General features: G+C 35.5%; 1 protein-coding gene across 2 annotated transcripts in view; it reads right to left on the bottom strand.

The window, feature by feature from the left end:
• Positions 1–23,831, bottom strand: part of ADGRV1 (adhesion G protein-coupled receptor V1) — a 248,806-nt gene that overhangs the window by 181,714 nt on the left and 43,261 nt on the right. For both annotated transcript variants that reach the window (XM_032441289.1, XM_032441288.1), the window contains 20 exons: positions 23,222–23,424; positions 22,458–22,587; positions 21,071–21,151; positions 19,624–19,763; positions 17,737–18,346; positions 16,658–16,873; positions 15,192–15,407; positions 14,228–14,472; positions 13,850–14,031; positions 10,672–11,483; positions 9,073–9,282; positions 8,098–8,228; positions 7,669–7,768; positions 6,516–6,695; positions 5,461–5,624; positions 4,795–4,888; positions 2,869–2,947; positions 2,177–2,315; positions 1,593–1,734; positions 13–275 (listed from right to left, as the gene is read on the bottom strand). In XM_032441289.1, the coding sequence (XP_032297180.1) occupies positions 13–275; positions 1,593–1,734; positions 2,177–2,315; positions 2,869–2,947; positions 4,795–4,888; positions 5,461–5,624; positions 6,516–6,695; positions 7,669–7,768; positions 8,098–8,228; positions 9,073–9,282; positions 10,672–11,483; positions 13,850–14,031; positions 14,228–14,472; positions 15,192–15,407; positions 16,658–16,873; positions 17,737–18,346; positions 19,624–19,763; positions 21,071–21,151; positions 22,458–22,587; positions 23,222–23,424 (4,337 nt within the window). The remainder of the gene's footprint in view (positions 1–12; positions 276–1,592; positions 1,735–2,176; positions 2,316–2,868; positions 2,948–4,794; positions 4,889–5,460; positions 5,625–6,515; positions 6,696–7,668; positions 7,769–8,097; positions 8,229–9,072; positions 9,283–10,671; positions 11,484–13,849; positions 14,032–14,227; positions 14,473–15,191; positions 15,408–16,657; positions 16,874–17,736; positions 18,347–19,623; positions 19,764–21,070; positions 21,152–22,457; positions 22,588–23,221; positions 23,425–23,831) is intronic.

Raw genomic sequence — 23,831 nt, forward strand, 5'->3', positions numbered from 1 at the left:
CTAGCATATTACCTTCAATCTGACTCCCTCTTCCAGCACAATGTATCCTTGAGAAGGAGTCAAATCCACTGATGGCTCTGAAGAATTAATTTCACTTACAAGATACTGAACAGTCACAGTACCAAATATTCCCTGAGGAGGTTCTCTAATAATATTCAATACTGCAACACTTTCCATCAGATGGATGGCTGTTTGCTCTCTCAAGAAGAAGTGATCACTGTTATTGAATGACAAAACTCCATGGCCGTCATCATTGGCAAATATAGTGATTGTAGCTTTTAAGAAATAAACAGTAAAAATATTGTTTAATTAGAATAGTAAAATATAATCATATACTAACATCATACATAATATAAATTCAAATATTCCTTCACATGTATTCTCCCCTTAGTGTCTATATTATGCCTATATGTCCATATGAACCTGAAGGGAATAAGCAGGCATTTCACTTTAACTAGGAAGATGTCCATGTGGGAAGAATATTGCCTCTCCTAGAAAAGGATTATAAAAAATCTAAAAAAGCCTCAGTTTAGTGAGGCAGTTTCTTGCTTTCTGATACCTTATTTTACATTAAAAAGTTAATTTCCTGGATTTCATTAGAAAATTCTTAAAAATTCACAGAACCACAGAACGTCACACAGCTTCTCTGGGCAGACTGTTCCAGTGTTCTGTTACCCTCACCATGAAGTTTTTTTCTCATATTTATGTGAAACCTCCCGTGTTCCAGCTTGTACCTGTTGCCCCTTGTCCTATCATTAGATGTCACTAAGAGCCTGGGTCCATCCTCTTGACACTCACCCTTTACACATTTATATACATCAGTGAGGTCACCCCTCAGTTTCCTCTGAGCTAAAGAGACCCAATTCCCTCAACCTTTTCTCATAAGGGAGGTGCTCTGATTCCTTAATCATCTTGGTGGCTTTGTGTTGGACTCTCTCAAGCAGTTCCCTGTCCTTCTTGAACTGAGGGGCCCAGAACTGGACACAATATTCCAGATGTGGTCTCACCAGGGCAAAGCAGAGAGGGAGGAGAACATCTCTCGCCCTACCAACCACACCAGTTTGCCATTGGACCTGTTGGCCATAAAGGCACAGTGCTGTTCCACTGGAAGAGATGGGTTTTTACAATGGGAACTGGCAGGGTTCACAGGCAGTGCTTCAACCAAAGAATGAATTAGGGCAGGGCAAGGCCGAAAACAGGGTCACTAAAAAGGAACCTGAATGTAAAATTCCAGTGCTTGTGGGAGAGGAATGTGATTGCAAGACCTCTCCATCTTGTGTCTTTGTGAAGGAGGAGAATGACATACCATTTCAGAAGGGCTGGTGTGAGTTTGGTTACTATGGAAATAGCTGAGTATGGTCAAGAGGGTATAAGGGCTTCTCCCACCCTTAAAGTTAGCCCAGCTGAGGTGCCTTTACACCTCAGTGCATGCAGTATGGTTAATAAACAGGAGGAGCTAGAGGCCTCCAGAGGAGTATATTCACCATAGCAGGGCAATAGGGCAATAGTGATTGTGAAAATGTGATTATTCAGAAAAATGAAATCAAAATGATTGCTGTAGAATTTCAAAGAATGAGGACATTAAGATTTACCTGTTGTATTCTCCCCTAATTCCAGCCCCAAAGAAGGATTTGTTAAGATTAACTGGAACTTCTCATCACCTTCTGGAATATCATCATCAAAAATCATGACATCAATAGACTTATTCTTCTCTCCATCAGCAAAAAAAAGTGTCTATTATTGAAACACACAAAGCATTGAATACTTACAGCAGGCAATACCACACAGAATTTTTACAGTATGGGAAACAGAATTCTATTTAACAGAAAAGAAGGCATGTGAAGAACCAGCTCTCCCTGTCCCCGATGAATTGATTAAAATATATAGAATTACGGCACATTACAGAACTAGGACAAACAAGAGTAATTTGCTTTGAAAGTTCAATTGTAAAAAGGCTTTCATGTCTAAGCAAAGTTAAATTTGAGATGGATATTTGGAAGTTTACATTGTGCTTATACTGATTTTTTTTTTTTTTAAATAAAGAATTTTTTATTTTATTTTATGTCTTTTTGTTCAAAGTAATTGAAACTTGAAATATGTAGCTGCATTCACCAGAATAATTCAGTAGAGAGTAAAAAAGCTGTAGGAATGAAAATTATTAGAGTTTACTGCTTACCCTTGAGGTCACATAAAAATCCAAACCCAGCTGGGCCTCCAAATTTTGGGCATAAAAAAATACAGACACATTGCCGTATGATCCTCTGTTTCGGTAAGCCATTATTGTCAGATTCCCATGAGATTCACTAACTTCAAAACTAAAATAAAAAGCAAGAAAAAGTCTCAGTATTCACTATGTTCTTTTGAATTAGATTCTGAACGACTCCCTACACTATAGCTGTCTAATATAACCTTTTAACCTTTATTTATTACGTAAATTGAATTAAGGTGGTGTGTTTTTACTGGTAACTATGTAGGAGATTAAGGAAATCTATCTATACACAGCTTATGTTCATGCCTGCATTCTTTCCAGCTGCTATAAATTAGTCTAATGAAAAGATCTGGGAAGTTCAAGAATGTATGCTTACACAAGCAGAGAAGCTGGAACAACTGCTGCAAGCAAATTCCCTATATTAGAGGACAACAGTGAAAGCAAGAAAGTAGGAAAGTAGCAAAAGAATTCTGAGCAAACATACAGTAAATGTTTGCTTGCAGTGTGGAAATCTTCTACTCTATTTCTAATCAACCGAATGATGGCGTTTATTTTTTAACAGGAGTTTTACCATTAACCTAAAAAAAAATAATAAAAAAAAAATGGGCAACTCTAATCTCTTATAGGCTCAATGAGTTCTTAAGGAAGATAAAACTTACCTGGTACCTTCCCATTCAATTACTCCTCTTACTCCATCATTAGCATCAATAATTATTTGAGACGCTAAACCTTCCACATCTAAAAGGCAAAACAGAATTACAAAAATGAAAGAACAATGAAGTAAAGCTTCAATATTTTCAGGAATTAACAGAAGTCTATCTTCAATCTCTACCAATTTCACAATGATTTCCAAAGTATGGAGGAGTGAACAGGAGTAGAGAAATATGACTGGAAAGGCTCAAAGAAAGAGTCCTTCCTACTTGGACTGTAATATCTTGCCTCAAATTAGAACTGTTACATATGAAAAAGTAATGACTAAAGAAAATTCAGCAAACACAGCACATAAACACTTGGAAATACTAAAAATTTCTTAGAGAATCTTAATTTGCTTTCATTGTATGTATTTATTATGATGAGATCCAACATTTCATAGACTGTGCTATTCTGAGTATGAGAGAGTAATTGAGTAAAATAAATTATTTCATTTTCTATTCATGCTTCAGTACCTCATTATACACCTTAATGACACACACCTCACAAAATAAAGAAATACTGATTTATTTGATGTCTATTTATGTATTCAAAATCTCTATTGCTTCATAAGGAGATTTATGTCTTTACAATAATCCTGACATAATAACTGAATGTATCACAGTGTGAAAACACTGAATAATAGGTTATTGTTCACTGGCTCCAGAGCAGTCAGAATTTTATTCTGAAAAAAAAAAAAAACCAAAAAAAAACCCCAAAAGCCTTAATTCATAGGCTTAATTCGTTCAGATAACAGCACCACATGATAACCTTAATTTATTTCAACTCACTTTTTATAAACTTTTAATTTTTTTTTTTATTTTCTAAAATCAAACTGACTTCACTGAGTCTGCAGGATACATACTATATTCAAATCCATAGGAAAGACTTTAATCAGTTCAGATAGAACAATTAAAAGTAGGTCATTGTCATGAATCTAAACCTGTCAGTATAAGGCAGAGATGAAGATGAGTGATAGCTCTACAACGACAGCAAAAATAATAATGAGCTGTAGAAATCTTGAGGGATTTTCTAGCAATTACCAGCATTTCTGTGTGACTTTTAACCCACATTTTGTCTTATCACTTTGAAAGCAGATCTGTTCACCTTGGATCTCTAATAGTTTGTCATCAACATTACACCTATTACTCCATGCCTGGCATCCCAACCTTCCTTTGATCCTACTTCCTACCCTCCTACTCCTTTAACATTTTAGGCTCAAATAGTCAGAGCTCATTAACTACAAAACAGCTACAAGTTTTGAAAGTTACCTTTCAATCTGTAACGAATTAACTCAGTCACTTCTATAAGCATGCAAAGAGAAAGGAAAAGAGTCAAAGAAGACATTTGAAAGAATATAAATAGTCTCCAGTATCATAGGATAGTCCAACTGTCCTTAAGTCAATGACAACTATTCACTGAACTCAGAAGCAGAAAAATGAGGAATTAAATGACATATAAAGATCACTGAAACAATAAGAAAACCATAGGACATGGTTCCTAAATTAAAAGGTAAAAAGAGGAATTAAAAGAGATTTTCAAAGGAGTGAACAGGATAGCTAAATTAAGTTATTTATTTATTTATTTATTTACATTTTTGTTAGGTACTTTGTAAATAAAAATCAGATGAAGACACTGACATTAAACATTTCAGGTAATTGTGCTTTCCAACTGATAATTAGTAACTCCTCTATGAAAATTATTTTATTTTTTCCCCATAGCCTATGGAGGAAATGAGTATAATAATGAATATATTTTATATTCTACAATGTTCATTTCAGATTACCCTGTTTTATCTTGGGCATAGTTGGTAAGTAAGTGAAATAATGATAATTTCCCCAAATCACATAAGGCATAAAAAAGGAAAAAATACAGTTTTATATAAGATGACTTACCCAGCCTCGGTGGGGATGAAATTGAGTGGTTCATGATGAGTTCCACTGAAGTTAAATTAACCAAGAAGAATTCTTGCACTTCTGGTATATCATCCTTCAAAACACAAATGCAATACATGCTCCTTTCATTTTTCTTTAAGAAACTCACATAAGCTAACAAAGAAACAACATGTTTGAAGTCTCAAATATCACACTGACAACAGAATTCATTTATTATTCTATTTTCCTGAAAAAAAAGATTTTATTGGGTGTAAAACTGATTCTTGTGAAGCAATTAAGAAGTAAGACTTTGTATCTCATGAAAAGATCCTACAGTGGCATTAAACTACTCTCGCAAATTAATTTCAGCCCAATGTTAGAGGCATACATCTCAAATACTAAGAAAGTAAAAGCATGTATTCAGCAAAGCACACTGTTTTAGGTAGTAACAAATAATAACAGATAATTAGTAAAACTTTAATGAGACAGCTTTATTTCATTTATACAGAGGTGTAGCTGCTTTCTGTGACTGATGTGTTCTCCTGTGTTCTTAATGTTAAGACTGAAACCATTTTTCTAAATGACAATGAAATAGAGTACATAGCTTCTAGTAATATATAGGCTTTAAGCCTTAGTTTCCAAACTATTCCTTTGTTGAAGTATAGAAAGAAAAAGGTTAGAGCTTACCTCTAGAATAGTAATATTTATGGCAGCTGATGTTTCTCCTTCTTCTAAAATCAGTGAGCCAGAAGCAGGTATATAATCATCTCCAGGTTCAGCCAAGGTTGGTTCTGTCTGATTACTTACAGAGTCCAGTCCTGTAACTGTGGCATATGTAACATTGATAGTACCTGTTAAGTTTGTGAAAGAAAAAAATAATAATTAAATTCATATACAATACTCACTGGAATCGATATTGACAAGAAATCAATTCCTCATCCAAAAGAAATAAATAGACAAACTGCAAAACAGAAGGAATAAAAGATTAATCCAAATACATTTGAGCTTTTCGTACTGTATCAATGTGCTTTCAATCTGGCCTTTGCTGGCATGTGGAACAAAATTTAAAAGTCAACAGGACTAAGTATATTCAGACATTTGAAGTTCTGCAGATATAAATATTGCTGAAGTGCTACTAAATGAGACACCTCATGTATTATTAATGCCAGCTTTTGCACCAAAGATACCTTTCAGGAGTGGCTTTTACCAATGAAAAGCTCTAAAAACAGTGGTCAGAAATACATCTTACTAAATCTACCTTGTTTCCCAGTCAGATTGACTTAAACTTAAACAAAAAATCAAAATCAGGGGACACACATAAGTATTACTAAATGTAACAGTTAAACAATTTTAGAATAAAGTCAGAGTAAATCAAGTAGTAAACATTAAAAGAATGGTCCTAAAGATTAAATGGCGTATGAAAATAAAACCTACTTTATGTGAAATAACATATAAGGGATAAAAGAGTCTTTTATAATAAATAAATAATGATGACTATCTGAACTTAGTAATATATCTTGCATATGCCACAGCTTTCAGATTCCTTGCTGTATAAATGAGGGTTATGGCTACAGTTTTGGCTAATATCTAGTTTCTGAGCCCACAATAAGAAGTGTTGACATTATGAACTTATTAACGAAATCCAAACCTTTTCCAAACATTACAGCCTCATTATTATGACTGCTATTTGCCCAATGATTATTAAAACAAAACTTCCTTTCTCTTAGAGTTATTATACAGACCTAGGGATCCAAATTCTCTGTTAATAAAGAGCTGAATTGTTTTGTTTTCCTCTGGACTTAAAACTACCCTGGATGGGGAAGCAAAATTCAGAACTCCATGTGGTTCATCACTAGCTTCTACTGTTAGGACAGCTTCGTATCCTTGACTATCCAAAGCAGCAGCGCCTGTAGGAGAAACTCCTGCAAGAGAATCAACAAACTTCAGTGAATAAAGTGTGAAGATTATTTTTTTTTCTTTTACCATTATTGATATTACATTCAAATGACAGCCAGCAGCCATCCAAAAATAATAACAAAGCTCAGTGAAGCTTATGGATTATGTGAGACCTATATATGCATATATATTTACTTTTTATAACAAATATAGGAACATGCAGTCTCATCAGAAATTGTATGCATACCAAGCATAAAGAGTCAACAATTTATTAAGAAATTAGAAAATTTAATAGGACAGCACTAACAACTTCTCTAAGTATGCTCTATTTTAAAAAGAAAAATTTCCCAGGACTTACTGGGAAACCTTAAAAGATTAAAAAAGGTGTTCTACCTCCCAATCACAAAATTACTCCCATTACTAAATAGTGCCTTGATAAATAATTATGATAATCCTGTTTGTTTACAATGGTCACACGACTCTAGGATGTTAGTGAGTCAACGAGGAGCAACAGTACCATACCAAATTTTTTTGGTGTTTGGACATTAATTTCAGTTTGACAAAGGGTATTACAGAAGGGATGGAGTTCCATGCTTCATTTCTCACTACGCAAAAATAAAATATTCTTACTGCATTAAATTCAGAAACAAATCAGTGAGATAAAACAACCAAACTGTCTTTAAAGATAAAAATATCTTCGTATTTCATGGTAACACTATGCGTCACGTATCAGAAAACTCAAGCTGGCATTCAGTTAAAGGAAAGTAACTGACCAATGAATTGAATAGGTGGAGTTAAATCCGGATTAAAAAAAAACCCACAAATTAAAAAAAAAAAACATAAATCAAGCTTCTTTTAATAAAATATTAATGAACTTTCCATACTTTGCACTAGTTGCAGTTTGTTTAGTCCTACACCTCCAAAATGAATTAATAAACATGAAAATATTACATTTTTAAATAGTATTTTAAAGATGTACCAGGCATAGTTCTGCACTACCTTCTGTTTTGACGTTGTACAAGATGATTTGGTATTCTTCTTTTTCCTCAGGAATATGGTCATCCAGCAGATGAACATATAATGTTGTATTCAACGATCCCTATTTAATATTAAATTGAATTGTTATTATTGCGTGTGTATATATATATGTGTGTGTGTTGTGCATATATATATATGCAAATGTGTATTATATAGATATAAAACACAACTAACGTAAATATGACATGTATTTCTAAAAACACCTTCAAGAAATGTTAAGGTAAAAGTATCAAGAACTGTAAGTTCACTCTAGCTTGGAAGTCCAAGAGTAAGAAAGCAAATAAATGATCAGATAAAGAAGCAAAGATTATTAAAAAATTGCATTATTTTCTCCACCCAGCTACAATTATGGTATTTTCACGTAGATGTCAACATTGCTTATGGACTTACCTCAGCAAAAAAAAGTATCCCGGAATAGGTTTCAAAATTTTGTTTTACATTATGCCCCACTATCTTCCACTCAACTGTAACATTTCCAAGTCCTGGAGCAGTTCTTACAATATGGAATTGCAATTGTTCTCCTAGGAATAAAGGAAAAAATGCAACAATACTGGGTTTCCTCCGTAACAGTTATAAAAATGAGAAGTCAAAAACAAATATCACACAGCTAAAATGACCTTTCTGAAAGACAGTCATATTGTTTCATAGCTGTCATAAAAAACATCTAAATGAAATAATGAAAAGAAAAACCCAGATCTAAACTTTTTCTTCTCACTTTTTTTCACTTTTAGTTCACATTTGGAAAGAAATACAAAAATATGAGGGAACTTGGAAGAGATGAAAAACTTAGAATGTGAATGGTCCAAAAAACACACATAAACATAGCAATATTGGTCTGTGAAATGCAATAAATAGTAAATGCTGTATGTACCAGTCAGAACTAAAACATAGTCTTTTAAAACAATTCCCTGGCTATGAATATATGTTATCCTAACATTTGCATGGTCTTGCGACTTTATGTTATGCAAGCAGAAAAAGTGCCTATGATTATCTCTAAGTCCTACATGAGTCTGAACTTGCAAATATCATAAGCATTAGAAATGAATCATAAAATGTTAATAATTTCTTATAATTTCTGAGTTAATCAGTATTGACTGATATGGTTCCTGTACAGTAAGTGAATATTATGGTTATTCTGCCCATTTAACATTTAACCCTCAAAGCATTTTAATTAAAAAGAGAAAACGTCTTTGAAATCTTTGTAAAAAGTAGAGAATAAAGCTTTAAAGTTGCAATTTATTACACAACTAATATTAATTATTTTCAATGTGAACATCTGAAACAGTCACTGTGAGTTGTTATCAACCGAGGGCACAAAGATGGAAACCGATGTTGAACTGAGCATGGTCAACACTAAAGACTCACCTTCACGACCAATAACTGATCTTGAGGCTGTATGGAAGCTTATAACTCCTGCGACATTATCACTTGCTAGAATAATCACTGTGACAGTGTCAAAACTGGGTAGAATCCGACTCCCTCCTTCAGTGTGAATAAGGCTGATTTTGATACTTTCATTATCTTCTGGCTCTGGGTCATCTAAAATGGTCAACACAACCATCTTTTTTGTTTCACCTACAAGGAGAACAATTCATATAAACACGTGCACATGGATATCACTTTGGAAATAGATAATGATTTCATTTTGAGAGGAAACAGTCATGAGAAAAAAACAACACTGAATTGTATGAATCATTCCTATTCACCCTTCTAGACATTTACTGACTGCCATTACAAATCTTCATTCATCTACTTTTGAACAGTCACTTTAGTCCAACAAAATTATCATATTAGATAATCATACTGTATGGAAATCAACGATATAGGAATTGTTTTTAAATGTCCAGAAATCTTTATTTGCATTACATATTTTCTGAATTTAAAATTTAACTTAGAAGAGAGGAATGTTACCCTTCTTTGAAAAGCCATTCTTTTTAAATTAGCAAGTGCCTAAGCTCTCTGATAAACCATATGCACAAATATGTACATTTAAATATATTTACCATGCCAGAGAATGCATTAAAATGGGCTGTCATTATGTTAGTTCCTTGCTATTGGTAGTATCAACGAATAATAATAGTAAAAAAGTAGGGAACACTATCAATCTCTAATCTCCATATATCCAAAAAATTTACAACACAATCCTGTTACATTGTACACATGCAGAAACCATCTGTGATTTACAGTTAGGAGACTATCAATTTATAAAGTACATATTTTTTTTCTGCTACATTGTCTATTAAAAAGCAGTTATGACTAAACTCATTAACCACTAATGTAATAACAAGCCAGCCTCAGTATCATGGCCAGCAGAAAAAAGAGAAACCATCTTTTGCTTTTAGATGAATTATCAAGCTAGCTAGCACGCTACAATCCTTACCACACTCCTACAAATTGTTTTCAAAATATCTGTTTCAGACTTTGAAAATATAAAATACATCATTAAATGCATCACATTGGATGATACATAAGTAAAGTCTACTGGTGATTTGCTTGTGCTTATTAAGTACATTGCTACATAATGCAATGAATATGATCTCAGAATTCAAAATAGATGCCATGAAAAATTACCACCATTCTGAATGAAGGCTAACAAACAAACAAACAACAAACAGATCTGCTTCTCATTTCCAGTTGCTGCTTGCAACTTTCTTTAGCATTATTATTTCTTATGTAATGTGAAGGAAATCTCTATAACGCAGCACATTACAATATCTCTCTAACAAAACACTTCGATACTTATGGTTTTCACTTTTTTTCAGTGCCACTGTGTGCGTTCTGCAAGGTAATCCTATAAAGTAATGTATAACCATTCTCTTTTGCACACATGACCTGCACATTCAGGGACATAAAGCCTAAGAATAAGATGTTACTTGTAATAACTTCCAAAGAATTGTGTACTTGGGCTCTTTTTGCTGTTTGTTAGTCCCATAGAAGAGAAACCAATGCAAAAGTTTGCCTCACCTTCAGCAAACACCAGAGTCTCACCAACACCTATAAAATCCACGTTTGGGGTAGCAGTTCCACCAGTTACATGCCATTGCACTGTTACCTGTCCCAGGCTGCCTTCTGTTCTGTGTATCATTAGCTGTACACTGGCCTGAGGACGTTCCTCTACTTCAACATACAGGCCCTCCTCCGATGCATTGGGACTTATGCTGTAGATCTTAAATACTCCAAATGCATCTCCATTCATCAGTATGATAACTGTGGAAGTATTTGGCTGTCCTATAGTTGGTTGATTTTTTAAGCTGGCTGAAATGTTCACTAGTTCAACTTTCAAAAGGGTTATGGTGAATTTCTCATCCAGTTCCGGCAGATCATCAGGCAGTATGGTAACTGTGAGATTTGCAAATTCTTCCCCTTCCTCCATTATGGCCCATTGTCTTGTAACAGGTTGGTAATCACTGCCAGCAATGGCTTGTGTGCTAAAGAGAGTGAATGCACTAGTAAAGTTTTTCTTGTAGGTCCAGAATCCTGAAGCGTTAGCTAAAGGACTGATCCCCGATGTCAGCCAAAGGCAGAGAGGAATCCCAGAGGCATTGGAAAATGTAAAGGCTGAACAGGCTTGTTCTTTTAGGCACTGAGTTGCACAGACGTACACTGGGTCACTTGCTGCTGAAACATTCACTCTGGTCTTGGATGGTTGGTCAGGAATTCCTTGCACAGGAGACTCAAAATACACCAGTATATCCTGACCTTGCTCGACAGCTAGAGCTACAATGTCAGTCTCAGATGTGCTGTAGAATATCTGCAGCTGACCAAATCTTCCCTCACTAAAAGACATTATAATAAAGAAAGCCTTGTTAGTTGACCAAGTCTGTCTAATAATCTGTTTCTGTGTTAAGAATACAAGTTAGGGAAAAAAAAAAAAAAAAAAAAAGGTGAAAAATTTCAAATAATTGATTAAAATGCATTTCTTTGAAACTTGTATCAACATAACTCAGAGGTTTCTTTTGTTTGTTTGTTTGCTTTGTGGATGGCAGGCTTGATTTTTAATAGCTTGTGTAATAGTCTGTTAAGAATGCATAATAGTAAACATTTCTTTCTAGGAATTAGTTCTTCTTAGGACTTGCTAGATCTCTTCACTGGCAATGAAGATAAAGCCAGTGCTGTCCAGCCTGGTCATCTTTCCTTTAAGATCATAGAATTAGAATCGTAGAATGGCCTGGGTTGGAAAGGACCACAATGATCATTTAGATTCAACCCCCCTGCTATGTGCAGGGTCGCCAACCACCAAACCTGTCTGCCCACAGCCACATCCAGCCTGTCCTTGAATGCCTCCAGGGATGAGGTATCCACAACCTCCTTGGGCAACCTGTTCCAGTTCTTCACCACCCTCTAAGTGAAAAACTTCCTCCTAATATCCAACCTAAACCTCCCCTATGTCAGTATGAAACCATTCCCCCTTGTTCTATCACTATCTACCCATGTAAACAGATCATACACAGATGGCATGTGCGGGATGACCGGGGAATCAGGCCTAGCCAGCACGGGTTCATGAAGGGCAGGTCCTGTTCGACCAACCTGATTTCCTTCTATGATCTAGTGACCTATCTACTGGATGAGGGAAAGGCTGTTGATGTGGTCTACCTAGACTTCAGCAAAACCTTTGACACTGTCTCCCATAGTATTCTTCTGCAGAATCTGGCAGCCCATGGCTTGGACAGGTGCACTCTTGGCTGGGTAAGGGGCTGGCTGAAAGGCCAGGCTCAGAAAGTGGTGGTCAATGGAGTTAAATCCAGCTGGTGACCGGTCACAAGTGGTGTTCCCCAGAGGTCAGTGCTGGGGCCTGTCCTCTTCAATCTTTATGATGATCTTTATTGATGATCTGGATGAGGGCATCAAGTGAACCCTCAGTAAGTTTGCAGATGACATCAAATTGGCTGGGAGTGTGGATCTGCCTGTGGGTAGTGAGCCCCTACAGAGGGATCTGGACGGGCTGGAGAGCTGGGCTGAAGCCAATGGGATGAGGTTCAACAAGACCAAATGCCGTGTCCTGCACTTTGTCTGCAACAACCCTGGGCAGTGCTACAGGCTTGGGGCGGAGTGGCTGGAAGACTGTGTAGAGGAAATGGACCTGAGGGTACTGATTGATGCTCGGCTGAACATGAGCTGACAGTGTGCCCAAGTGGCCAAGAAGGCCAAGGGCAACCTGGCTTGCATCAGAAACAGTGTTGCCAACAGGAGTAGGGAGGTGATTGTTCCCCTGTACTCAGCACTGGTGAGGCTGCACCTCAAGTACTGCGTCCAGTTTTGGGCCCCTCACTGCAAGCAAGACATTGAGGCCCTGGAATGTGTTCAAAGGAGGGCAACAAAGCTGGTGAGGGGTCTGGAGCACAGGACATATGAGGAGAGGATGAAGGAGCTGGGAATGTTCAGCCTGAAGAGGAGGCTCAGGGGAGACCTTATTGCTCTCTGTAACTTTGTGAAGGAAGGTTGTAGCGAGCTTGACATCAGCCTCTTCTCTTGTGTCATTAGTGATATGACCAGAGAGAATGGTTTCAAGCTACGGCAGGGGAGATTCAAGCTGGGCATTAGGAAGTATTACTTCTCAGAAAGCGTGGTCAGGCACTGGAATGGACTGCCCAAGGAGGTGGTGGAGTCACCAACCCTGGGAGTGTTCAAGGAAAGACTGGATGTTTTGTTGAGGGACATGGTTTAGTGGGAGCTATTAGTAAGATATGAATGGTTGGACAGGATGATCTTTTAGGTCTTTTCCAACCTTGGTGATTCTATGATAAATCTTGTTTCCCTTTTTTATTTCAGTTCTGCAAGTGTTGGCTTATTTTTTCCTTCAGTTCAAATCACAGTAGCAGGATACTGAGCAGGCCTAAATAATCTAATGATTAAATGGATAAAAAGAATCTTCACATGCATTGTGTACAAAAAGTTTATGTTATATATTTCAATGTATATTACATTTAATTAATTCATGTAATTCCTAGTAAGCAGAAATCTATTTCAGAAATAGTGTATACGAAATGAGAATGTGTTAAGCTGCCAGATCAGAGAACCAGCGCAAATATTGATGCAAATCTTTACATGAGAGGAGCATAAAATTTGACTTTATGGCAATGATGAAATTAAAAAATAAATAAATAAATAATGTAATTTAAAATAAAATAAACATTGTACAAACCTTCGTCTGACTGTTATGTTTGCAAGCAAATTTCTTTCAAGTGGCTCCTGGACTTGATATAAGGATTGATGGAAGAAAACTGTGCCATAAGGATTATCATTGGCAGGTATTATAATTTTTGCCATGCCATCTACCCCAATGGCACCACCATTGGAGGCCTGAGTTAATACTACATGGACAATCTCAAGAAGAAAAAAAAAAAAGAAAAACAATTAATGCATCTAAACAATTTGTGGTATTTCTAACAATAATCACAGGCTGAGTGTAAGAGGAACATCCTATACTTCCCTGCCAGAACATTTGTTTTCCATTACACATATTTCTTCAATAATTTAAAACTCAAATACTGTTCAAGAACAATTTAATTGCTTGACTTACTTCTTCTATTTCTGGAACATCATCAGCTAGGATTTCCAACAGAAGCATCTGAAAGGTTTCTCCAGGGGCAAAAGTAATATTGCCTGTAGCAAACTTCAGGTCATCATGAGCAAGATGTCCATCAATGGTAGCAATCCAGTGAACAGTCACATTACCAAGTGTCCCAGCATTGCGGATTACTGGCAGATCTATGGGTACTGATCCAAATTCAGGCTCCTCCACAGTGAATTCTGTGATCTCAAAAACTAAAGTCCAGCACAGAGAGGTCTATTACATTAGTCACTGTGTTTATTTAAAAATATCATTCTTATTTGTATATAGTGTTCATTCACTTGATTATTAGGGTAAATCATTTTTGTTAATCAACTCTAAATCAAAAGCTGAGCTTTCAGTATTAATATTTTCATTACTAAGAAAATTAGCATGCAAATTAAGCCTTCACTTCTCTTCCTGAAAGTTTATTCCACCATATCCTTTCTCAAGTTGTGAGATATTTCTAAGCTCTTCAAAGACACATACTGGGTATGATTTCCAGTGAGGAAATTTTTAGCATGACAGCATGCTTTATTTAAATACTTAGTAAAACAAACAGACTAAACTATTTAAACAGATATTCACATGTACACTTTGGCTTAAACGTACTGCAGGGATTCAGAACTTAGTATAAGGTGGGCTTTCTTCTATTGTTGTTTTTTTAAAGTTTAAAAACTACCCATCTCTGTTGGAAGACTTTAAAATCCATTTCCCATTCAATTGGAAAAAAAAACCCAACAACAATATATTAACTGACTGTTCATTCCATCTTGTCATATTAAGGCACCATTACCCCTTCATCATATGTTTTACTGTAAGTTCATTTTACTTTGTCCTGTACTGTTTTCAACCAGACCTCCTCTTTGTCTTCACAGAATCACAAATCTGTAGTAAAACTGTTAACAGAAGAGGGAAAATGGGCAAGACTCACCAAAAGATCCAAATGGGTCATCAGAAGCCTCAATAATTATGACTGCCCTAGTCAAAGATCCAAGCAAGGCTCCACCTGTTGTTTGATTCAGCAGCTGAACATAAAAGGACTCCTCAACTTCAGGATTAATATCATTAATTATATAAATTGGCACAGCTTTACTTGTTTCTCCTTCTAGTAAGACAACATCTGATGAGGCTACACTGTAGTCCTCTCCTAGATTTGTAGATCAAACAAAAAATCAACAACAGTAAAATCACAGAAGAATATTAAAGTATTATAAGTATTATGGCTTGTTATGGAACACTACTAATATTTATAATCAGTACTATTTATCTTTTTTTTTTTTTTTTTTTTGCTGACACATGCATTTCCTGTCATTCAAATATCCTTCTGGTTTTTTTATTTTTATTCTTTAATCTTCAAAGCCAGGGATCATAATCTTTTTCATTTCCTGATGCCTTCTAGATATCTAGATGGATTAAACTAAAACTCAGCCTGGCCAAAACAGAGTTTGAACTGTAAGACCAAAGGGCGATTACAAGAAGTCCATTATTCAGTTCAGTTGAGAAGGTCTGAGAAGTGTACTGAGACACTTCTGTTTGATTTCTGATAGCTGTCTGGCATTCCAGGAGATAAAAGTAAACAGAAGTACCTTTGTCAAAGCAGATTTTACTGAAGGGGAACAGTGTGCATGCAGACCTCAATTTAGACAGACTTTCCCCTGAAAATGCTTGATTAACAACTAAGATATAATAGATAATGGCTCTCCCTTAGAACATAATTGGAAATATATTGATACTACCCAGTCTTGAGCACAGATGAAATACAGTGGGTTTGACGAGTTAGGAGAGGCCTGAGTCTGTAGTTCATGAAGTTGCTCCTTTTTTTCATCTAGCTTTCCTACTTTGGGAATCAACTGCAAAACTTCATCTCTTTTCTTTAGAACTAAAGGGCTTCTTGAGTTTTGATTAGGTTGATTAGGTTTTGTCTGTTTTACAGCTGAGTCTCCAGCTCTTAGTTCCCTTCCAACAAACTCATATTAGCCATGCGCGATAGGCTTAAATAGAAATGCGGGACTAGAAAGTGCCCACAAGTACCATTGTAGGATTGTTTGTTTGTTTGTTTGTTTTGTTTCATTTTTTGTTTTTTGTTTGTTTGTTTGTTTGTTTTCCCAACTTGATGATATGAACAGCTACTAGGGAAATGAGAAGCCATTTCCTTTCCTTATTTCTCTTGCTAGATTCCTCAGTGATGGTGACTCATAGCTTTTTAAAACGGGAAGTATGGTCACACAGGGCTTGGATTCCTGTCTCCTGAGCTCAGTCAGTAAATACCACACTTCATTTTTTTTTTTCCTACTTCTTTCATTTGACTGGATTTGTTTGCTTTGGTTAGTGAAAGTATACAGAATGCCTTGCCTGGTTTAACACACAGCATGTATTTCTACTGTTCTGGTTTCTCACCTGCTGTTGCAGTTATTGGCATAGCTTTAAATTTCACAGAAACATCTGCAAAAATTCCCCCAGTTCTGGTAACATTAATGATTGGTCCAACATAATTTTCAGCAACTCGCACAGTTGAAGCTGAAAGCTGAAGTGTTCCAAAAGCATCATCATTGGCATTAATAATTACATGAGCTATTGTCTCACTCGCTGATCCAAGACGAGGAGAATTTACAACTGAAATGAAAAAAAAAAAAACAAAACAACTTGGTAAGAAAAAGTCTGAAATGTTTCCTATATGTTGCTGTGAAATTCATAGACAAGTGATACACTATTAGCTTTAACAAAGGAATCGTTAAACATTTTGACAAAATTAATTAATTAATTATTTTATTTATTTATTTATTTATTTTAAAACTTATTAGTCTACCCTGCTGTGGCATAAAGATGAGGTGAGCTATTATCAAAATTATTTATTTGTCGATAGGACAATAGAATTTTGAAATGTAAGCAACCTATCAGTTCCCAGCAGAATTATTAGTAAAGCTTCCCTTAAAATTACAATTAATCCTGGGGAGGATGTAGGTGAGCAGGAAGCAATGAGACACGTCAAAGCAGCTCTTAAGTATAAATCAGGCTATAATGACCAGAATTTATCAGAATAAAGGAACAAGCTAAAATTCTGCACACTAAATAGAAACAGCATGTATCTGTGATTCTACACCACCTAAATTTTAAAAGGTTTTTTTGGCCTTCAGCAAGCAGAACTAATTTATTTCCTAATATACGCTTTAGAGAAACATCATCAAGTGAATGATTATTAGGGCACAAAACCAATATATAAGGCAAATTCAAAAGGCAAAAAAAATGCTAATCCTGAGAAAATATAGCGATAACAGAAATATATGCTGTCAGAAAACAGCAAATTATCATACTGAGTATGACATACTCTAAAATATACTACTCATAGAATTCTTAACTATATGAAGTTAGGTAGAGGTAAAAATTTATTGAGATTTCAATTATTGCATTTTATCCTATGAAGCTTAAGTATTAGCTTGCATGCTTAAAGTTTTGGTTTACATGCGTAAGATACTTACTTGGCCGATCCTGCACTTTTTCAATCAAAACAGTATTGTTTAGCTCCACAAAAACAGATTCTGACCTCTCAGGATCATCATCATCTAAAATAGGCAAAGATATAGTGGTCTCTCTTTCATTGGCAGCAAAGACTGTATAACCAGAAATGGGTATGTAATCTTTTCCTTGTATTGCTCTAACAACATTAGGTGGAAGAAAGGCGAATTCTTCATCATCACTTAGAGTTCTGTATGTTACCACTACTGTACCGAGGAGACCACCAAGCCTTACTATTGTCAAAGAAATATTTTTTGTTTCTTCCTCAACTTTGATTGGTCTGTTTTTCTCGGAAAAGATGAACAGTCCATATGGATCATCATTAGCTAAAACAGTTAATGTTGCATTAGTATGATTTCCAAGACGACCACTGGAAACATTGATGATCAAAACTGAAAATATCTTATCCAGTTCAGGAACATCATCAGGAGAAACCTGTACTGTGATGTTCGCTCTCACTTGGCCAACATGAAATGTTATGTTTCCATATGTAGAGATCAGATCTTCAGTATGATCACAGTCAATGATCCAGTGCAGAGTCACCTCAGACAGGGCCCCATGAGTTCTCACAATCTAAGTAGAAAATACAAAGATTTATGTGTTTTTGGTGCAAAAAGAAAGAAAAGATACTATAGAACAAATTCATGGAACTACAGAATATTCTGAGTAGGAAGGGACTCACAAGCATCACCAAGTTCAACTCCTGGCTCCACACAGAACCACCCTAAATTAAAATCCTTTGTCTGAGAGTGTTGTCCAAACACCCTGTGCAGCCCATTCCATGCCCACTGCCCTCTGGTGCAGACCCTTTCCCTTACCTCAGCTGCCCCTCCCCTGACAGCTCCATGCCATTCCCTCGGGTCCTGTCGCAGTCACGCAGAGCAGAGCCAAGCGCTGCCCTCTGCTGCCTGTGAGCATCAAATCCCACATAAACTTGGATTTGGCGTGGAGCTGATAATTACTGAAGGTGCAGATCCATAACTCAGGGCTCCAGGGGGAGCCCATGATCAGTGTCTCCGTGTTATTACTTGTGAGGTGATCATCCTCATCTAATAAAGGAAAAATGTTTTGCTACTAATGTACTTTTAAAAACTTCTTACGTTGTCCCTCACAGTATTGGCCAGCTTCAACTCAAACTGAGCTTTGGTTACAAACTTCCTCTCGGCATGGCAAACATTATCTTTGCAGTCCTCCTAAGTAACCAAACCTTGCTTACAGTGGCCATATACTTTCTTTTTCAAAGAGAAAACCCCCACTCTGTCAAACTGGTCTTCTGCCCAACTTTCTTCTGATATTTTGGAATTGCCTGTTTCTGTGCACTTCAGAGGTAGTGCTTAAAAACTGAAGTTTTACTGCCAATTTTCTTCCTACTACAACAGATTTTAAACCTGGTGACTTCATGGTGACTGCGGCCAAGACATCTGATGGCCACTTCATCCTTGACACCCTCTCTGCAAACTGCATATAATTGATCTCCTCCATTACATGCACCACCAACTCAGTGATGCAAAGAATTAGCAATAATGTTTTAAAAATACAGTGTAATCATCCTTATCTCAGCTTTGCTGTATTTGGTGTGCCTCGGCACTCCATTTAAAATATTCATATCTCAAATATAAACACACCTAGAATTAATTTTAAGACTATAGGTATAGTTGTTGCATCATTTTAGCTTGAAGCTGAAAGTTACATAAAAGAAAGTGAAGTATGAAGTGACAAAACAGATGTGCATGATAAAGCTAGGTATAAAAACTTGTAGGCCAACACACTGTAAACAAAACACTGTAAAAACAGAATAGAACAGGACTGCAAAGCAGTATGAGTCAGTATGAGACCCAGAACTTTCTAACCTGCAGCACAATATTGCTATCTCCATCTTCAGGCTCGGTTCCATTCACTGAGAGTGACTCAGCGCTGAACTCAAACACACCATGAGCATCATCAGAAGCTTCAATAGTCACAATGATGTGCGATGCAATTCCCAAGCTGGCTGTAAGTGCAAGTTCCAAAATGAGTTATTTTTCCAACACCATTTCTTACATGAAAGAGATCATCTAAGAAGCTTAGTTATAAAAAGCACATATCTGCACTATTAAGCTTTTTTTTTTAAAAAAAAAAATTAAAAATTATTATTAAATAAATGTAGAATAATGACAATAACTATCCAAATAGATAAAGAACTGACTTGCAGTAACACAATCCTGGCAGCTCTTGTGAGAAAAAAACAAAAAAACAAAAACATAACAAAACAAAATAATAAAACATTTTAAGGGAGGAACAGAAGGAAAACTAATCGTTTTATTAATGAATATCAATGGTGCTGAGTTATACAATAAAATACAGCGTTAGCAGTGTAGATTGCATAAAAGCAAATGTCATTGTAACAGCAGCTGAAATTAAAATGAAGAACAATTATCATCTTGGCTAAAATAACTAGCTGCTTAAAAAGAGCCTGGCACTTAAGAAAACAATTTCTGGAAACACAGATGAGGAAACAGTACACCCCTGGAAGCTCAAAAAATGTTGTTAAGCCACTGACTAGTTACAAGCTGAACTTCTTTGAATTTACAAATAAATCAGAAAATCAGACTGTCATTGTGCAGTACATCAGATAATAGGTGCTCAAATAAATTTTTCAGGTCAGTAGGGCTTAAATCAAAGGCATGTATAATTAGAATTTTCCCTCAATTTTTATGTTTTCTGCATATAGTGTTTTTCGCTGTTTGTTTGTTGTTTGGTTAGTTGTTTTTGTTTGTTTTGTTTGTTTTTTTTCCCATTTTCTCAGGGTCTTTTTTCCATGTATGTCATGTTACATATACAAACTTAAAGAAGTTGGCAAAAAACAAACAAACAAACATAAAATCAAAGCATTCCTTTAAATGCAGCTTACTTTTCTTGACTATTTTTGACTCAAAGTGAAATAAAACAAGTATCAAAGCTTGTAGTCAGGTGATTCTTAAATTACCCTCCATTTTAAAAGTGCCATTTCTCTTTGTTCTCCAGAATAATTGATGATCCTCAGCCATTTTAATTTTGCAGCCTATACTTCCTGATTAACAACACTGTTTTACAACAATATAGTTTTGAAGATAGAGAAACTGTTACTTTGTGTGTTACACTCAGTGTTGACTTTTGTTGAAAGTAAGCCTGCCTTAACAGGACAATGAGCATCTTGATACACCTAAATGAATAAGATATATAAGATAATATAATAATATATAATAAGATAAAACTCAATGGAATAATTTATGAAGGGTATTACAGTTAAAGAAATTAAGGTTAATCCAAAATGCTTACCATGTTGATAGGCAGTTTGAAGGAAGAAATCCATGTTCCCATCACCACTACCACTGCCATCATTTCTAAAGAGCTCAGCAACTTTTAGATGACAGACACACACATATATACACATATATACATTTATAAATACAGAGTAAGCAGAGGGTAATTTAAACAACGAGTGAAAAAAAAAAAAAAGAGAAATACATTCTAGGAAGGCATTAGCTGCAGTTACGAAAGTGTACAGGATTTCTGATTAAAACTTCTTAAGTAATGACATTGGACATAGCACTGGGAGGTCAGAAGGAAAGAAAACATCTACACCCATTTTTTGTCCTTCTTTTCCTTTTTGTGTCTACTTTTTGTATTTCCTCTTTCTCACTTCTGAAGTTTGTCACAGATAAATGTAAATCTGAAATAATGGACACAAAGCTCCTCAGAGCCTTCATTCTAACATCTCACAAAGTAAGAATGTGTCAGAAAGTTGGGAAGATCTGCAAAAAGATGAACTAATTTGAGAAGGAAATATTTTATTTCTCTTAACCAAATAACTATCCAACCAAAAAGAGAAAATACTTGAGAAGTCTACTAATTTTATCAAAAGAATCGGTAAGGCCACACTACACCATAGGCACGTGGAATCATGGTGAACAGCTGGTTTTATTCAAGGTAGTGTGATACATTCTTCTACAAGGCATGACACTTCCACAACATCCATTAAAAAAAGTAAAATCAATATTTCACTCTCAATGTTTCCATTAATTTACCTCCCTAGAACAAGATACTAGAAAAATTCTCTAATTGTATAAGCTTCTTTAAGGGATGCTTGCTGTCCTAACACCTTAAACCAGTAATTCCTTGGAACATTTTTCTTATCCTTACAAATAGGTACCTAACCTAACTTGGCTGTTATTCCCAAACCTTTCAGCACCCACAGCCTAGTACTACTATAGCCCAAATGAACAGGTTATGAGCCAACGTTCTACAATTTCTCTGATTTAAAAAAACAAAAAACAAAAAACAAAAAACACATGGTTATTTTTAAACCAACAAGAACCACCACCATACTTTGACCACATAGCTTAAAATATTTTACAAATATTCAAAATTTTTGAAGTGCAAAGAGTTATTAATATGTTTTTTGAGTTATTTTAATTCTCATTACCAACCATTGTTACATAATGTGAAGAGCAGCACCTGCCTTTACATGTCTGCTTGTTTGCAATGATTAACAAATGAACCAAGGAGTGTTTTTTTCCTAAGGAAAAAGAATGCTGCTTGAGGAATACAGGAGTGGTTTTTGTTTGTTTTCAGAAATTACATGAAAATGATACTAAAAAAAGGCACGATTTTAAGGAATGGAGTTAAAGAAAGTGCAACTAAGTGATTGATGAAAGTGACTTACCTCCTCCCTCCGGGTTCAACAGCTCCACTTCAAATGTTTTTTCTAATTCAGGAATAGAATTATCAGTGATGTTAACCGTAATGTACTTGTATCTTTCTCCTGGCTGAAATTCCAGTGTGCCCAAGACAGCCTGCAATATGAAAGCTCTTCACATTTTTTATTCTAATGTTTTCATCCATATAAAAAGAAAAGGAACATAACTTTCATTTTGTCTTCTTCAAAACATTCATTTTTTTCACTTATGCTTTAAAATAAATAAATAAATAAATCAATAAATAAATCTTCTACAAAAAAAAAAAAAAAGGAAATCTAAATGGATGAATTGGTGAACATCTGTATTCATTTGTAATTTTTCTGCTCAATTATCAATTGGACAGGCAAATGTATACGAATGCAAATTATTTATTTAAGCATGTAGAAATCCCAGTATGTGTATACATGATTTAATCTGTACATGCACCTGGATGCCATAAAAAATAACATCAAAACTCCTTGCTATACTGCCTTCTCCTGAGACAAAAAATCAAAACCAGGGTATTTTCTCAGAAAATGCAACTTCCTACACTACACAGAAAGAACATAACAGTCATAGAGCAACTTATATATGTAATAAAGGGACTACTATATATTCATTTACTACATCAAGCAGTCTTCCCATGAAAAAACTGCAGCTGGGGTAAAGTAGTTTAACTGAAGGCTGTCTTCAAGATAAATAATTCTTATTAAATCCCAAAATAATTATACTACCTTGGCAATGGCCATACCTGGTAATCTTTTGGACTGAAAGCTGTAAGTGGCACCGTTCTGTATTCCACCAGAACTGTTCCAAGAAGGCCTTGTGCACGAACTACCAGTAATCTGATGTGTCCAACTTCTTCTTTAATAGTAATATGTGGCACAGAAGAAGCTGGAAGAATCATTTTATCACCTGGCTCAGGAGGCATCCCCACAGAGAACTGGAGCAAACCTGGCAGGCAAGAAATATTACTTATAGAGCTTCTTGAATCAAATTTAAATGATGACAATCAGTTTAAATAAAACAATCAATGATATTTATAATAAGTAATGGTTCTGAAATTAAAAATCACTTATATCAGTATATCCTTATGCATCCATCACACTCATACCAGGGATCATAGAATCATAGAATTACCCTGGTTGGAAAAGACCTTGAAGATCATCAAGTCGAACTGCAGCCTAATCATAGTACCATATCTCTAACAACCCTCTGCTAAATTATATCTCTGAGCAAGGGATGTGATGTATCTCACTGATCTTCCTCTCAACCTTGATTAAGCAACAACACTGTAATAAAATCAGCTCTTCCAAAATGAACCTTACATTACTGGCTATTTAGTAATATAACAAGCAGAC

This window comes from Coturnix japonica, chromosome Z (assembly GCF_001577835.2).
Source record: "Coturnix japonica isolate 7356 chromosome Z, Coturnix japonica 2.1, whole genome shotgun sequence".
NCBI classification, from domain to species: Eukaryota; Metazoa; Chordata; class Aves; order Galliformes; family Phasianidae; genus Coturnix; species Coturnix japonica.